At 42.5% G+C, this 18,266-nt stretch overlaps 1 protein-coding gene and 1 long non-coding RNA gene across 6 annotated transcripts in view; one reads left to right on the top strand and one right to left on the bottom strand.

Annotated features, from left to right (window-relative positions):
• Positions 1-7,916, top strand: part of LOC138681753 (phosphatidylinositol 3-kinase regulatory subunit alpha-like) — a 106,860-nt gene extending 98,944 nt beyond the window's left edge. For all 5 annotated transcript variants that reach the window (XM_069774849.1, XM_069774850.1, XM_069774851.1 and 2 more), the window contains 4 exons: positions 56-232; positions 334-402; positions 2,771-2,941; positions 3,407-7,916. In XM_069774849.1, the coding sequence (XP_069630950.1) occupies positions 56-232; positions 334-402; positions 2,771-2,941; positions 3,407-3,596 (607 nt within the window). In that variant the 3' untranslated portion in view covers positions 3,597-7,916. The remainder of the gene's footprint in view (positions 1-55; positions 233-333; positions 403-2,770; positions 2,942-3,406) is intronic.
• Positions 1-18,266, bottom strand: part of LOC138683278 (uncharacterized) — a 260,146-nt gene that overhangs the window by 164,841 nt on the left and 77,039 nt on the right. The gene's annotated exons all lie outside the window — the stretch shown is intronic.

Below are 18,266 nucleotides of genomic sequence, written 5' to 3' on the forward strand. Positions count from 1 at the left end.
TAAAGTCATGAATAAGACTTCATCAAAGTATAACCTACCACATTATTCCATTCAGAATTATGCACAACTATGAAAAACTAAAGTCTCGAATAAGTGAAATTGTGGACAGCAGGCGTAGATTAGAAGAGGATTTAAAGAAGCAAGCAGCTGAATATAGAGAGATAGACAAGCGTATGAACAGCATTAAGCCAGACCTCATACAGCTGAGGAAGACAAGAGATCAGTACTTGATGTGAGTATCATTATTAATTAGCAAAACTTTTTTTAAAAGTTTTTTTTTTAATTAGCATCCAACTTCTGTGACTAACAATTTTATTTGCAATTATTGTCCAGGTGGCTGACTCAAAAAGGTGTTCGGCAAAAGAAGCTAAATGAATGGCTTGGAAATGAAAATACAGAAGAGTGAGTATTAAAAGATTTAAATATTACTTGTATTTCAAGTCATCTTACACAAAAGTGAGATAAAGCATATTTAATTCCAGGACCACACAGAAGAAATCTCAAGCTTAGCTCTCCAGTAACAGTGCACACTGTTAACACATGGCAGCCTACATATTGCAAGTATTAGAAAAGTCTGTCTCACCCACTACTCTGCCATTATTCAGGAAAGCGCATAATCAAGTTATTATATATAGCAAAGCACTGGAATTTAACCTATGTCTTTATTCTTACCAGCAAAATGAAGATCATAAGGCGTTAGTATCTTGGAGAGATGTCATATGGATAGATAAATTGTTCAGAAAGTCTCTTAGGCTGTTTCCAAATTTCAAGCGTTGATACCATGGTGCTATCTAGTATAGTGGTACCCACATCGATATATCACATTGCTATTGGAGATGATAAAATTGTGTATGCTGAAGAATGGTCCATCTCTGGTTGTGTGGTCTGGTTAATTTTTCTGGGAAATGGCAGGATAGTATTCTGTCATTTCAGCAATTCAGTTTAGTATAGGTTCTGACTGGGGCTTGGCTACTGAATATGTTTCACTTCATTCCTGGGAAAAAAGCAAAAAGCACCCAGGTGGTGCAAATGTAGACCAAATTTAAACAAAAGCAAGCCACAAAATCATATCAAAAGTGTAGTAACAGTGAAGAATGAACAAATAGAAAAACAAAGTTGTCTAAGTAATATTCATATTAACATTTTCTGCTGATGTAGTTTCCTGTACGTACCTTTTACACTGCCTGGCTGAACATTTAGCAAAAGCAGCACATGGACAATGACTGTTTTGTGGATTTACGCTCTAGCTTTTTCCACATTAGTAGTCTATTTTAATTTGGCTTGGTTTACTGAGTCTCCTACTGTTATCCTGCAAATTGTGCATCTCTGCTGTGGCTGCATTGGTAGAAGCAGGGGATAAAAATGGCATGCACATTTTAAAGCCATGTTGTTTACTCAGTCTTAGCACAGCTCAAAGATGATATGATGGAGAATATGTAGACACCTGTTTCCAGTGGTACTCCCGTCAGTTAAATGGTAAAGAACAATGCCAGGTCATGGTTTTAACGTAGCATCGAAATAGTAAGTGAAACTATTTAAAGAAAATCTTCTTTTTCTCTCACTCTGTGACTCTCCTTGCCAGCGAGTCTGGTAAGTAAGTGCTCAGGTTTCTGCTGAAAAATTAAACTTTCAGAATATGACTTTTTTCTATAGTTGTAAAGCAGAAAAAAATCAGTATAATGAGCAGCAGTAAAAATAGAAATCCCTTTCTCTAGGTGCTGGTTGAAAATAGAGCCACTGCTGAATGCATTTGAGTATCTTGCAGGACAAAGGAGTACGATGGGATAAGGGAGCTAGAGAGAGTGTCATCTGAAACAAAAGCACCCTTCTTTCTGAAAAATTGAATTCTGTGTGTTCTGTGTGAGATTGCTGATTTCTGTAGACTACTTTGATAATCTTCAGAAAGACAGAACTGTGGATGAGTGAGAAGTCATGTTTTCTTATAGCAAGGAAAACTGATTTAAAACCTATTACTGAAAGAATAAATACACTAGCCAAACACAGACTGATTGCAAGCTGAGCAGGAGAGGCAGGGCCCACCAGTGCAAGCTGCTGGGCAAGTGGGGAGCTCTGGAACTGCAGAATATCAAAGTGGTGTCCACACAGCTGAACCAGAGACATCTTCTTTCATGGTGGGCTTTAGCTCAGAGGGTTCTATATAACTCTGAATCAGCTTTATAGTTGGTGGCTGTTTTGGTAGAGAAGGCCCTCTATTATATGCTCTTCTCATAATCTGGTTATAAGGAGAGAGAGAGCACTCTACTATTCCACCCTTTCCACAAAGCCATCTACCACTATGAATAATTAACCTGTCTGTCTACACGACTGCTCATAGCTTTCCCAAGCAGCAGCTGTAGTCAATACATTGCATGATTTTTCACTGCTGACCAAGTGTTCTGATCTTTGGAAATGAAGATGACTCAGAGGGTATTGATTTCGTTGGGCTTGCTATTTACCAAAACAGTGAGCAACAGTAGAAGTACTGAAGTGCTTGCAGCAGATTCTGAAAGATAACACAGCATCCTTTTATATCCTTCTTCAGGTTTACATGAGTCTTTTAAAAAGAAACAAGGACCAGAACTTTTATTTTTATTCAGTGGTTGAAATGTTGCGGTATTACATGGTTTACATCCCTAGTTTTACCAGGGATGCATCCTACTAACCACTGACTTTTTTTGTTTTTTTCAAGTAATATGAAAGGAGGACTACTTAATTCATGGATTTTGCTCTGCAATGTGTTTCACAAACACATTTTGTCCTATTTCAACAGCCAGTACTCTATGGTAGAAGATGATGAGGACTTGCCCCATCATGATGAGAGAATGTGGAATGTGGGAAATATCAATAGAAGCCAAGCTGAAAATCTGCTGCGGGGAAAGCAAGATGGAACATTCCTTGTTCGAGAGAGCAGCAAACAAGGCTGCTATGCCTGCTCTGTTGTGTATGTACCCTAATTTGTGAATGATGTAACCAACATTTGAGGCACCTACCTTGAGCCAGGGGCAGATAGACACTTGCATATGCATGGATCCCATTGGATCTTTGGGCTTAGAAGCAGACCAACAAGTTCTGAGGCCATCCTTATTGCTGCTCCATTTCCTACACAGCTCAAACCTGTGCCACTCCCACAGATGAGCCTCATGGAGAAGAAGGGAAACCAGAGCATGGATGCACTCCTTTATGTGCAGCTGCTAAGTCCTGCCTATCTCCTGCCTCCCTAAGCTAACACAACATCTGGGAATTTGGGTTAAACCTAGGCTTTTACCATTATCCCACCACAGAAGACAGGAATTCTATGTAGTGACTAGCACTTTAAGATTTATTGCCAATACCATATTTTCTAGCTTAACTTTACTGTACTGACAAAGTAAAAATTGGTTGGTTGTTTTTTTTTTCCCCTCTTTAGGGTGGATAGAGAAGTAAAGCACTGTGTGATAAACAAAACACCTACTGGGTATGGATTTGCAGAGCCATATAACTTGTACAACTCACTCAAAGAACTGGTGCTACATTATCAACACACATCACTCGTGCAGCACAATGACTCTCTCAATGTCACACTAGCCTACCCAGTATATGCACAGCAGAGGCGATGAAGATCTTAATACTCTGGGTTGTTTGGTTTTTTTCTAAAGAAAAGATTTGACAACATTGAGGCCTTTGGAGAGAGAAGGCTCCTTTCAGCCTTACTCAAGAATTTGAGCTGCAGTATCAAAGCTATCTGTCTTCAGATGGGACTAGAGCTTTCCTTCACAACTGCAGTTGGAGAGATCACAGTATTAAGCTGTGAATGTATATTTCTAGTCTGAAGTGCTTTTTTTTTTAATTAAGAAAAGAAAAACAAGAGAGAGAAATCCTAACCTGATCTCCCTGCAGGGACATAGAGGCCTTTAACCATGGTGCTTGTTTACAACCACTTCTAAAGCTTTACCGGATAGAACGTTGGATTCTCCAGACACAAGGTGTAAGAAGTCTTTGTCATTCAGTTATTGGAATTTCTTGGTCATAACCTGGCTTGGATTTGGTGTTGCTGCACTCAGTGGATCCAGACACGCAGCACTCTGGATTTTTTGGTTTCTGGTGAATGATATGTAGCAGAATGGCACTGTCGTTTCTAAGGGTCACTTTAAAAGGGCTTCAGTTACAGTATGTTGTTCAGAGGAATTGTAATAGTGAATTGCCAGGAAGTGTTTTGTTTAGACGTTTAAAATTCCTGTTTTAAGAATATATTTAAGACTGAAGAAAAGAGGACTTTCAATGACATACAGTATATAATAATGTACATAGTATTGGATGACTATCACTGATAGAAATTGTCAATACCAAACTGCTTTCTCTTTTCCCTTTTCTGTTTGCTGAAAGCTGAATTCTTAGACCATGCTATGCAATACTCTTTAGGCTGTAGTCTTCTCTCAAGCATATCTACAGGTTAATTGTTTTTCTTTCTTGTTTCCTTGTCATCTTTTTTCTTTATTTCTTTTGCCTGAGAATATTTTTTCCTGATGATTATTTTTTGCTATTCATTTTGTTGCTTGTTTTTAAAAAAAAATGTACAGGAAGCCAACAAGAGTTGGCTTCAGAATTAAAACTGAAATATTTTACAATTTTCTTTGTATAGAATATTGAGCTACTAGCTCAAAGTTTAAAAAGTTCTTTTTTTTTTTTTTTACTAATTATTTTGTTGGGCAGTGCCTGATAAGCTTCAAAGCTGCTTTATTAAATAAAAATATATGAACATTACAAAATATCACTGAGTCCAACAATATTGTTTCAGAGATATCTTTAGAATACGGTACTGCGCTATGCTTCTTGAAGCATTTTGAACTTTATCATGATTGTCTTTGTATTTGGAAGATGAAATATTGTGTATCCTTCTCTGATAGTGACTGCAGAAAAAACAGAGGAAAATTTTTTACTGGGGTAGTTAGTTTGGATTTCAGAATGAATCCACTCTTCAGAGTAAATAAATGACTTCTTGACCTACTGTGGCAGAATTTTTGTCAGCATGTCAAGGTATTTTCATTTCATATGAAGGAAATTTCTCTAAACTGTTGCCTAGGTTTGGGTTTTTTGTATTAGTATTGTGAAAAAAAGCTCCCACCTTTACTCAGAACAATTGGATACAACATACAGCTAATTAAGACTGGAAAATGTCTGTTTTGAAAATGATTAGGCTTTCATATTTAACATTTTGGATTTATTTTCATAAGTTTGTAGGCTGAGGCAGTATCAAAGTGAACACTTCTATCATTTCAAGCACCAGAGACTTATTATGGTTTAGTTAAAGGAAACTAATACATGAATCCCACTAAAGCAAACTTATTAGGAATTCTGGGACAATTCACTGAATGGTTTGCAATGGTTATTTACTGTCCTGACCACTGAGGAAATTCACACATTGCAAATTGATAAAGTAATGAAGTTGAGAGAAATCTTGGAAAACTTTTGACTAAAGGAAGATATGAATTTATTCTTCTCCCGAGATGCAAAGGGAGAACCCATTACTATTAAAGGGAGTTGCACACACAATCAAAAGAGTAAGACCCATGGAGTTTTCTCATAATAGCTCTGTTTTAGAGATACATGTGTTTTAATTCAAAGTATGCAGTGCTTATTAAGCTATTGGAAATAATAAGAAATTTGCCACTCTCCAGTAGTTTTTATATTATCTTTTATTTTTTACATTATTCCTTCATTTCTGAGGCTATAAGGCTTTTGATTTTATTTTGATTTTGTGCTCTTTTTTTTTTGGTGGTTTGTCTTTGTTTTCCTATGGGTGTATTTTCTTACTAGAATTTATATCAGGAAACAAGATTCAACCAACATTAATGTTTCAGGATAGTCACCACTTACAAAATTATTCTGAATATTTTTTTCTGAATAGAAGTTTAGTCTTCATTCCTTCCCTTCCTCATTCCATCCTCTTTTCAGGCCTGTAGGACCATGTAAACTTGGTTTACTAATAACTGTTTTTTTACTATGAAAAGCACCAACAATTACTCTAGCATGACAGTCATACTACTGGACTTGAAGTTACAAATTAGTTCAATATACAACAATTTAACACTTGTAGCAAGTTAATGCTTTGGAAATATATTGAATCTTGAATGTTAAATATTTTAAGAGTAAAATTGTGGGGGTTTTTTCTCTCTAAGCAAAATATATGTAATCTGAATTGATGTTTCGCTTAGTATTTCTCAAGAAATTTTATGGTAGTTAAGGCATTTGGATCTAATTTTCCTCATATTAAGAAAACTTCTGCTATGTCAGTGGGCCATATCCTTAGCATGCCTAGCCCAGTATGGGATATCATTTGTTCCTGTTGTGTTGTACTACGACTCTTCATCTGTGGTTGCAGCAGAGAAAAAAATAGTGTGTGCACACAAATTTGGCACTTGCTTTTCTTGCACAAGCAACAATGAGAAATAAGCACTATGTTGTGAGGATGACTGCTTAGGGCTTCTTAAGGGGAAGTTCTGCCTACACAGGATCTGTGCAATTTGCAAGGATCACGCCCTCAAAGTGAGCATGAGTGGGTTTTCTTTGGTACTTATGTATTGTGTGACCTCTGCATTTCCCTCCCTCCTTAATGCACAGAGATGTGTCCTGTCAAAGGCCCTATTCACTGCAGAGTTTTTTGTCCTTTGTGTACCATATTGTTCACTCCAGTTTTGATCTCAGACTAATATATACAGAAAAGCACGTGGATATAACTGAAGAAACATGGTGCTTTTCTATATTTCTACTGACATGTAGTTTTTGCATGTAATATGATTCAAGGGTGGGAATCGTTTTAGTATGCTTTTTTGGTTTGGGGAATTTTTTGTTTTATTTTAAATCCCTGAGATATGCTGCACTGCAGCAGCACTTTCACAAGGCCTTTGAAAGGTATGAGACATAACACAGAGAACCAATACCCACAAGCAAAATTAGGAGTTTCTGACTTCCTTAAGTTGAAATTTGAATTTGCAGGTTTGGGGATGTGTATCTGTGCATATGCGTGCACACTTGCTGTGTTTATGTATGAGTAAATCCCAGTATAGGTGCATTTTCACCAAACATGATCATTTTGCTGAATTCAGTAAGTGATATCATTAACTTTGTTTAAAGACACACACACATGCATACTAGACCTTTGTGGATACAGCATGTTTCCAAATACAGTTATAAAACTGAGTTTCTGTGGTGGTGTTTTTTGTTGTTTTTTGTTGTTTGTTTTAAAAAAAAAAGCTTGTCTGTATGCTTCACTTATCTAAGAAATCTTGTCAAGCAGTCTGTAAAACCAAATTCCAAATTTTCTATTTGGTGTCAGTTGTTCTGTAGTAAAGAAATGGCTTTGTCTTGTAATTGGCAATGAAATAATAATGCTTGGGAAAACGTTCAGATGCTTCTAATGGGGAAAACTGCTGATTTTCACACAGTGCTTTTGCTATGCATGGTATTAAGTTGGGAAACTGAATCCTGATATTTTTTTCAGGGTCACTTTAGAAATGGGCAGCTCAAAGCACAATGCCTCCCATGGGACAAGGTTCCAAAATGCAACATTTTATGTAGAACATGTATTTACTGCAGACTAAACTGGACTGTGGGAGTTGGTAACATTACATTGCACTTGTCCTAATAAGACTGCATTAGCTGCCCAAAATGCTGCTATTTTTTTTTATTCTTGTTTTTAAAAATAAAGTTCTGTTCTGATAAATGTCTTTAAAACATTAAGATTACTTTGGTTTAAAATGGTCTTTGAGGAGGTGGAGGGTAAATTGGGTTGCAAATTGCCATTAAAAGGCAACAATGAAAACGTGCCTCCTTGAAATTTTGTTCAAGCTATAGAGTTGATGGAGCTGGGTCTTGGTTTTAAGTTGCTTTAAAAATTGTAATAAGTCTTCAAACAGAATAAAGGTGGTTTTGAAACTGCATTTCAGTTGTTGAGGCTTCAGTAAGGACTGAGATATCTCTTTAACAGAATCCTTGGCCAACTCTTCCTGTCTATATGTGGCCTACTGTCATGGTTTAAGCCCAGCTGGTAACAAAGCACCACGAAGCCGCTTGCTCACTCCTCCCCTCCCAGCCCTGGTGGGATGAGGAGGAGAAAATATAAAGAAACACTTGTGGGTCGAGACAAGGACAGGGAGGGATCACTCACCACTTATGGTCACAGGCAAAAGACAGGCTCAACTTGGGGAAAAAACAAAATCAATTTAATTTACTACCAATCAAATCAAAACAAGGATACTGAGAAGTAAAACCCAAATCTTAAAACACCTTCCCCCCACCCCTCCCTCTTTCCCGGCTCAACTCCACTCCCGAATCTCTACCTCCTCCCCCTGCGGTGCAGAGGGATGGGGAATGGGGGTTGCAGTCAATTCATCACATGTTTGTCTCTGCTGCTCCTTCCTCCTCAGGGGGAGGACTCCTCACTCTTCCCCTGCTCCACCATGGGGTCCCTCCCACGGGAGACAGTTCTGCACGAACTTCTCCAGCATGGGTCCTTTCCGTGGGCTGATCTTCAGGCACAGGCTGCTCCAGCACGGGCTTTCCCATGGAGTCATGGCCATCTTCGGGGGCATCCAACTGCTCTGGCATAGGGTCCTCCACAGGCTGCAGGTGGGCATCTACTCCACCGTTCACTTCCATGGGCTGCAGGGGGACAGCCTGCCGTCTCACCATGGGCTGCAGGGGCATCACCTCCTCCAGCGCACCTCCTCCCCCTCCTTTCCTTCTTCACTGACCTTGCTGTCCGCATAGGTGTTTCTCTCACATTCCAATCCCTTCCTGAGCTGCAGCTTCCCTTTCTTAAATATGTTATCGCAGAGGTGCTACCACCGTCGCTGATTGTCTCGGCCTTGGCCAGAGGCGGGTCCTACTTGGAGCTGGGGAAGCTTCTAGCAGCTTCTCACAGGAGCCACCCCTGCAGCCCCTCCCCCGCTACCAAAACCACGCCACATGAACCCAAAACACCTACTTTGAAAATGAGACTCAAATGCTCATATTATTAGAGGGAACTGGGGATCAAATGATTTCAGCTGACTTGCAGCCATCCTATGTATTGAACTGAATGGAGTAGTTGAGTAGCTCCAAAATAGTCTTGTGCCAAAATGACAGTTCTGCTCATCTCATACTCTTGCAAAAGCAGTACAATGTTAATGATCTGTAATCTGCCTTTTACAGTGCAGATGAAGTTCTGGTTCTTCTGAAATCAGTGTGAGTTTTGTCACTGATTTCCATGAAGCCAGCCTGTCAGCCTTTGTAGCTAGAGGTAATTTACCAGCTTCATGACTACATCTGATTGATTGTGAAAACCAACGTGAGAATGAAGAAGAGGGAGGAAGTAAAGGGGGGGATTGGACAAGACTGATTCTGAGCATTGTTTTCTTCCCCTCATTATTGATATGCAGTATCTGAATTCTTCGAGCCCATCCATATCTTGCCTCAGGAGACGTGCTCTGGGGAAGTCAGCCAGCCAGCCACTCTAGAAGCAGAAAGAGATTCCTATTCCCGTTCTGTCCAAGGTTTCCATTCTAAAATCTGCCCACATTTTGCTCACTGTAGTCACATAATACCTCCTAACTGAGGTACTCAGGTAGCACAGGCTTGAAATAATTATTAATAATCACAACATTGTCACTGGCCCTTAGAGGTTCTTATAGAAACATAGATTATCATATTATCATATTTTTAGTTCACTTAATAGAAAGTGGGGTTAGATCTCTGATGAACATCTGTTGCAGTTTTTCTCAGTAAGCTGATTCTTTTAAACAGACACCAAGCTTATCTCGTTCCTGCTCCCTGAACCAATGTTAAGCAACACAAACTCTTTAGCCATAGAGCTTAACATCTAAAAATAAGATTAGCTAGGTCATGAATCACACATCTTCCATCATCAGCTACTGAGACAAATTATGATTGGTTGATTATAATCTGCAGAAATCTATGGACCAGCAGATTTCTGGCCTGTATCATATGTTATATAGAAATCACTCTTGGCAGACTAGACACTGAAATGTTGTTCTATTTTTGCTATCTGCAGACAAACAAACACACCCCCACTTTCCCTCTCTGCTTTCTTGCTAAGGCTTGATGGTCATTTTTCATAGGGAATATGAAAAACTGCTTAAATCTATTTTTGTGCAGCTACAAGTGGGTATGATCTTTTTAAAGGCTTGGGAATGCTTTTCATGTTTGTTTTTTTTTGTCCCCAAGTTGCTTTACTCATGCAAAGTCATGTGTGAATAACTTCACACAAATCCCTTTGTCTGAGCTGTGAAGCCAAAAAGGAAAGAGGAAATTTTAAACTTCTCATTGTTGCATTCTCCAGCCTTCAATGAAGGGACAGGTGACGTCTCCTCCCTGCTCAGGGCTGGCTGGGCCATGAGCTGAGCTGGCTCAGCACTGTGGTGATGCTGGGATGCCAGCATGGCCTCGGCTCCAGCCTGTCAATGAGCATAAGATCCTTTAGCCCCAGGGTGAAACCTCTCAAGGGTGTCTCTGGAGTTTGTACCTAGGGGTGCCCTGTGGGGCTGCCAGTGGTGCTGCCTAGTGCCCTCAGCCCCCAGCAGCTCACCTCACCCTGTGCCCAACACCCCAGGCTTCCCTGTCACCCGGAGGAGGTTCCTGCCTAAGCCAACCAATCCAGCCCACTGTAGATCATATGCCAGCACTGATCAGCTGGCCAGTGAGCAAGGGTGGTTTTGGCAGGCAGAGGTCTCTATAGAGCAAACAGGCCAAGCAAGGGGGCAGGCAGAGCCCAAGTGGGTGCCCACAGGCAGCTCTGCATGGACAAACACAAGCACCTCCACAGCTGCAGGTAGGGGCAGCCAGGCAAAAAATGGCAGGGGTGAGGAGAGCCCTGTGGCACAGCCTTGCGGAGGCCCTGGGCTGCTCCTCATTTCCCGTAATGGCCACCCATGGAGGCAGCCCTCCCTTACACCACAGAGAAGAGCCCCTCTTGTTTGCAGAGTTATCCAGAGGGACCTTTTTGAGATGATTATGTTTAGGATACACCTAACATTTACCCCAGGGGCCCACCACCCCACAGAGGCCCTCATTTAGAGGGTGGAAACTGAGGAAATGGTAAATGGTGAGGTCCTGACAGCATCCCTGGCTGGAAATAAGGCAAAAAATAAGCAGTTCTGCTTTCCCTGTGGAGTCGGCACATGGGGGAGTAGGGTCAGACATGCTTCCAGTGAGACGTGAGTTGTACAAAAGGCACCAGGCCTTTCCTATTGCCTCTGAAAAAACAAAAAGCATTAACTGTGGGAGCTCTGCTCAGGACATGGTTCTGGTGTCTCTCTCTTTTTATTTAATCCCCTTGAGGTCCTATTGTAGGAGATTGAGAGAAGCAGCCTGAGGGAAGCATGAACAATGGCAAGAGATGAAACCTGGTAAAGATAAGGGGGGAGGGGGGTGAAGGCCCTCAGAGCCTTTCCAAGGAATGTCTCAAACACTCCCAAGTACCCTGAACTGAATAATGCAGGCCTTGTGCTCAATGGACTGATAAGGCTACCCATGTGGGAAGAATAGCAAAGGATGCATGTGGCTGGAGGAGGAAGCCCTGTGGAGACAGGACAGTTCTGCTCTGGTACAACTTGTGAAGCTTGTTATGCTAATGAAGATTATGGAGATCACACTAAACATATGTGACTACAGCACTCATCTCTCAACCCAAATGATGCTACAAGTCACCTGGGGGAAGGGGGGAGAACCCAAAACGAAACTGCCACCCTAGCAGGAGAGCAGGTCGGACTGATACGGCAAACATCAAGGGGAAAAATAGGTGCCACTGTGTGGGGAATCTGCAGAAGAGTGCTCTTATGAACCAGAGACCCCCCCATTGGCTGGACCAACGCTGGAACCAGGACCAGTTATCTCTCTCCCCCTCCCTCTGTTTCTCTTTTCTCTTAGAGTTGTTAAGTAACGCAAGGCATACCTTACCGCTTGCCATAATTTGTTATATACCTAACCAATTATCAGAAAACCTAGTTTAAGACATATATCAATCACTGTGGGAATCTAATAAATGTTTGTATATGGACCTTGAGAGTTGTCTCACCTTAGTCCACACTGCTGGGGATTTGCAACTCTGAGTCACCCTCCTCTTCTGAGTGGGTCATGACATTTAAATTGGCATCACGGACAGGATCCCCTTGGTGTTGGAAGGTCCTAAGGGATACTGATTCTCCATCCGACGAACATGGACAGGGAGAACTGGGAAGTGACCTCTCAGCTATAAGCTGGGAGAGCTTTGAGCAAGCCTATGTCTTCAAATACATAGACTGCCAAAAATAGAAACTCTGTAGGGACTTTCTGGGTAAACAGATATCAATTAATCAGCCGCTATTCAAACTTTGGATAATCTTTGCAGGGACCAGCAGTTTAACCTCTGAACAGCAATCAGATAACCAGAAACATCCTGACAATTCTTTGAAAAAGCAGGGGTTTTATCCATGGCTGTGCCAGGCCATATTTCCTGCCAGAATGGTATTACAAGAACACTTCTTGTTGCTCTGTCCTTTCCTGTACAAAGAAATTACCTTTGCATACTAAAAAAGGAGGAGTTTAGGCCACTGATTTAAACATGTGCAAATATTGACAGAAGAAAAATTTAACAGGTAGTATCCTAAAAGCAGATTCGTTACCCGGTGTGCAATAGACCAATCTCACACAATCAGGAGACATATTGCTTTTTATTCAGACCTGGGTGCTCAGTGGACTTTCCATAAATCAAGCACACCAGATTCATCAGGTGTGTCCCTTTTATACAGTAACAATTGCATCTAATTTATTAAACTACTCCTACCTAGTACATATTCAAACTATCTAATGCATATGCATAGGATTATGTAACCATGACACATCAGATGGCTTCTCCGCATGTGCAGGGGTCTCAGGTGATCTTTGGTGGTCATTTGAGGAGGTATCCCCTCCTCACTTTGACCTCTAAGTCGCTCTGTATTGGGTCAGTGGTTCCTTTTCCTGCCAGGAGGGATGCATCATCAATCAGGAAGAATAGAAAGGATCAGAATGATCTTGGCTGCTTCTCTAGGTATCATTAAAATTGTTTGAAGTTGAAAATTATTAACTAACTTAATTTTAAACAAGATTTTCTATATCTGACATCAGTAGCACACAAAAGGGTCTAAAACCTGCTGTCCTCAAGTCTTTGAACAAACAATATTGACAAAACCGGACATGAATATAGTTAATTCAGATGATGATTTCACTATTGTGTGTCTGGTATTCCAAACTCGTTAGAAGACTGTAGCCTAAGAAGAAAGATAAAGAATTTATACCTGAGAACATTTCTTCCTCTATAAATGTTTATTTCCTACATAGTTTACTTTCTTTTCCACAAATCTTGTGCTTGGTGTAAAACAAATGTTCTGTGAAGGTTGCTGGATTAATCCCTCTTCATTTTTTTCTTCATGTTGCAACCACCCAAAGTACTTCAGTGGATTTGTCCATGGGGTGTTAGGTGAAACAGCCATACCGGGAGTCAACATTTAGTGACCTGCCTGCAGGGAAATGCATGGCTGGTTTGTGTGACAGGGTGGTACATCACACCTGCCTGTCCAGTACCCATGGCAGTGCTTCATACTGATGCTGGCTTTCGCGTGCACTCAGGCCTGTCACTGCACTCAGGGGAATAAGGCATAACCTTTACCTATCTAAAAGGTACATATAGCAACTCTTAGTAGCTTGTATGTTGTGAGGCTGAATGGGAGTAAAGACCTGAAAGAACATGAAATGGAAATATGAGAGGAATGCAAATCCAGCAGCTGTCAGAGCTGGAGCCAGCCATGCCATACCAGGGGGCAGAGGTGAAGGAAACAGCCTCGTACCTCTCATTGCACCCTCTGGGCAGACTACACCATGCTGGGGCTGGAGTCACAGGCACCTTTCACCTTCCCTGTGAAATCTATGCAGGATTATTATTCTGTTGGGTGAAGGCTGCCACTTAAAAACAGCAGCTGTTTGCATGCTCACACAACTTGCAGTTCTTCCCTGTTTCAGGAAGACAGTGAAGTTGAACATTTTGAGGTGGGATTCATCTTGCCTAATTTTGGGTCTGGCTGGGATGAAGTTAACTTTCCCCATAGCAGCCCTCATAGTTCTGTGCTATGTATTGGTAGCTAGAAAGGTGTTGATAATGTTATCAATTAATATATATAATATGACTGAAATAACCAAGGAACTGCTCAAGTCCTGTGTACAGCCCCCATGAGTTAATATTTAAAATAGGGAAACAATAACTAGACATGATTTAGGGTTTGGGAACTAACTATTAGACAATGGGGGTTTATATTTATGTCAGAAAAGGTAATGGATTGTGGTCTGGTCAATAAACCTTGAAGAACTGCTTGGAACTGCCAAGATTAGGGGAGAAGTAGGTAAAAGGTAATTCCTACAGGGGGAGATGGCGACCACTGACTCATTGACTACCTACTCAAATGATACCACCTACTCAAAAGAAGGCAATGAAGGAAGAAGACAGAGTCTGCACACTAATCTACATGAGGGGCAAAGAAGAACAAACCAATCATTAAGGAAAATAATAATGAATATGTATTACTTAAGTGTATAAATGTGAGAATTTTTGAGACAAGGGTGTGCTGTCTTGAGACAGGCACCCATTCATGCACATCTGTGATGGGTTGACCCTGGCTGGACGCCAGGTGCCCACCAAAGCCGTTCTATCACTCCCGCATCCTCAGCTGGACAGGGGAGAGAAAAATATAACAAAAAACTTGCGGGTCGAGATAAGGACAGGAGAGATCATTCACTAATTACCATCACGGGCAAAACAGACTCAGCTTAGGGAAAATTAGCTCACTTTTTATTACAAATCAGCCAGAGTAAGGTAAATGAGAAATAAAACGAAATCTCAGAACACCTTCCCTCCACCCCTCCCTTCTTCCTGGGCACAACTTCACTCCCGGATTTCTCCACCAAGCCCCCCCAGCGGCACAAGGGGGACAGGGATGGGGTTTACGGTCATCACATGTTATTTTCTGCCGCTTCACCTCCTCAGGGCGAGGGCTCATCACACTCTTCCCCTGCTCCAGCGTGGGGTCCCACCCACGGGAGACAGTCCTCCACGAACTTTCTCCAACGTGGGCCATTCCCACGGGCTGCAGTTCTTCACGAACTGCTCCAGCATGGGTCCTTTCCACGGTGTGCAGTCCTTCAGGCACAGACTGCTCCAGCGTGGGTCCCCCACGGGGTCACAAGTCCTGCCAGAAAACCTGCTCCGTGGGCTCCTCTCTCCACAGATCCGCAGGTCCTGCCAGGAACCTGCTCCAGCGCAGGGTTCCCACGGGGTCACAGCCTCCTTCAGGAACCCACCTGCTCCGGCGTGGGGTCCTCCACGGGCTGCAGGTGGATATCTGCCCCACCATGGACCTCCCTGGACTGCAGGGGGACAGCCTGCCTCACCAGGGTCTTCACCACGGGCTGCAGGGGAATCTTCGCTCCGGCGCCTGGAGCATCTCCTCCCCCTCCTTCTGCACTGACCTTGGTGTCCGCAGGCTTGTTTCTCTTACATGTTCTCACTCCTCTCTCCGGTGGCTGTTTTCCGCGTCCCAACTTTTTTTTTCCTTCTTAAAAATGTTATCACAGAGGCGTTACCACTATCACTGATTGGCTCGGCCTTGGCCGGCGGCAGGTCCGTCTTAGAGCCAGCTGGTATAGGCTCGCTCTCTCTCGAACACAGGGGAAGCTTCCAGCAGCTTCTTACAGGAGCCACCCCTGTAACCCCCCCCGCTACCAAAACCTTGCCACATAAAACCAATACAACATCAATGAAATTAATTTGAAAATACCTTGACTCTGTGTTATTGGCTTGCACACCAGGTAAATGAACCCCATTTGTGGGACAACAATAACACACCAGTGTTTTGGCTACTGCTGAGCAGTGCTGGCGCAGTATCAAGGCTGTCTCTCCAACATTCCCCCCCGCCTCCACCACCAGTAGGCTGGGGGGTGGGCAAGATCTTGGGAGGGGATATAGCCAGGACAGCTGACCCAAACTGACCAAAGGGATGTTCCATACCATATGACATCGTGCTCAGCAATAAAAAGCTAAGAGAAAAGAGGAGAGGGGGCATTCATTATTAAGGCATTTGTCTTCTGGAGCAATCACTACACGTACTAAGGCCCTACTTCCCAGGAAGCGGCTGTACATCGCCTGCTGATGGGAAGTAGAGAATAAATCTTTTGGTTTTCCTTTGTTTCCACATGCGGCCTTTCCTTTGTTTTTATTAAACTGCCTTTATCTCAATTCACAAGTTCTTTTTCATCTTATTTTCTCCCCTCCTGTCCTGCTGAGGAGTGGGAGTGATAGAGCTGCTTGGTGGGCACCTGGCAGCCAGCCAAGGTCAACCCACCACATCATCATGTCATCAAAGCCATCTGGCAAAGCTCTCTTCACAGAGAGAGAGAGAGAGACAGGCCATTCACCAGCATGATTGACCAGACCTACCTCAGGCACTATTCTTAGAATGTGATGAATCATGCTCTGGAGTCACTCCACTGACTGGAGGGGGAGCCCAGGCAAATGGCTTATGCTAGACATGCAACTTTAAGGTGGCTAAGGTTAGATGAACTCAGTCTTTTCCCTGCTGATAGGCAGTTCAGTTTTAATCTTTCCAGTACCAGCTGTGATATCTTCTGCTCTTAGGCATAATAAATAAATTAATTTGGGGCAGGAAGTTCATTTGGTTTATAGAATTTGGGACTTTCATAATAATTGTGAAGATGACAGACAGGTTCAAAAACATGCTGGGCTGTATCCTTCTTGGAGCTGTAATGCTGCACTCTATGCAGAGGGACACAGTTGAGCAGTAATGCTGGGATACTGCCAGCTTCTCTGCGTGCTCTAGGGCAAAACCTGACACTGCCTCAGGCCTGGTTTATCAGTGCCTTTCAATGGCCTGTCTATGTGAAATCCAGAGACCTGTCTTTAGGGGAATAATTTGGTCTTTTGCCAGCCATGTGATCAGCTGAAAAGACATGGATGAAGAAGATGCTGCTGTTTTTTTCCAGGTGAAATCAGTTTGTTAGTCACCACATCTGTATTTCCTTTCTTATCCAGGGGAAATTTATGGAACTTGAGTTTCTTTCCTTCCAGTTGTTCCATAGCCAAGAACACAGGGTGGGATATTGTGACAATAAAACTAAGATAGGAATGACTTCAGTCAAATTACTTCCCAGTCACACTGAGCTCTACCTTGGGACAGGAGAGCTGTGTGAAATTCCCCATGCATCTACTGCGTGGAAAATTCAAGAAGGTGGCAGGCTCTATGATATTTTTGGGGTGCAGCACTACATGCATACATACCTCAGTTAAACCAAACTTTTCAGTGGAGAATGCTCTACCGAGAAAGGTCTGCAGGCTGCATGGGAAGTTTCCCTGTCCAGTGAAATGGAAGATCTGGCCTTGCAGAGCCTCAGTGGCTTCAGCAGATGCAGTAACAGGTAGGACCAGGGTCTAAGGCAAGAACAACATTTTGGGGAGAAGCTTCAAGAGACTCGAGATGAAAGAGGAGAAGCTGTTATGCAAACAGCTGTTGTTCTACTGATAAGAGGCAATGTAAACAAGAAAGCCATGGACTGTCGAACAACCCATGAGCACCAGGAATCCTCAGGATATGTGAATGAGATCCTCAGAATAGGTTCACAGTATTGCACCCATTTATGGTAGGCACTGTAGGATTCTGGACAAGAGAACAATCCTCCCAGGTGAAGATCATAGAATCATAGAATCATTTAGGTTGGAAAAGACCTTCAAGATCATCAAGTCCAACCATCATCCATGCCCACTAAACCATGTTGTGGGGTACCCTGTCTACTTGCTTTTTGAATACCTCCAGGGATGGTGACTCAACCACTTCCCTGAGCAGCCTATTCCAATGTCTGACAACCCTCTCAGTAAAGAAATTTTTCCTAATATCCAACCTAAACCTCCTTTGCCTCAACTTGAGGCCATTTCCTCTTGTCCTATCTCCAGCCACCTGACAGAAGAGACCAGCAACCACCTCACTACAACCCCCCTTCAGGTAGTTGTAGAGAGTGATAAGGTCTCCCCTCAGCCTCCTCTTTTCTAGACTAAACAGCCCCAGCTCCCTCAGCCGCTCCTCATAAGACTTATGCTCCAGGCCCCTCACCAACTTGGTTGCCCTTCTCTGGACATGCTCCAGCAACTCAATGTCTTTCCTGTAGTGAGGGGCCCAAAACTGAACACAGTACTCGAGGTGCGGCCTCACCAGTGC

The sequence above is a fragment of the Haliaeetus albicilla genome, chromosome W (assembly GCF_947461875.1).
Source record: "Haliaeetus albicilla chromosome W, bHalAlb1.1, whole genome shotgun sequence".
Lineage (NCBI taxonomy): Eukaryota > Metazoa > Chordata > Aves > Accipitriformes > Accipitridae > Haliaeetus > Haliaeetus albicilla.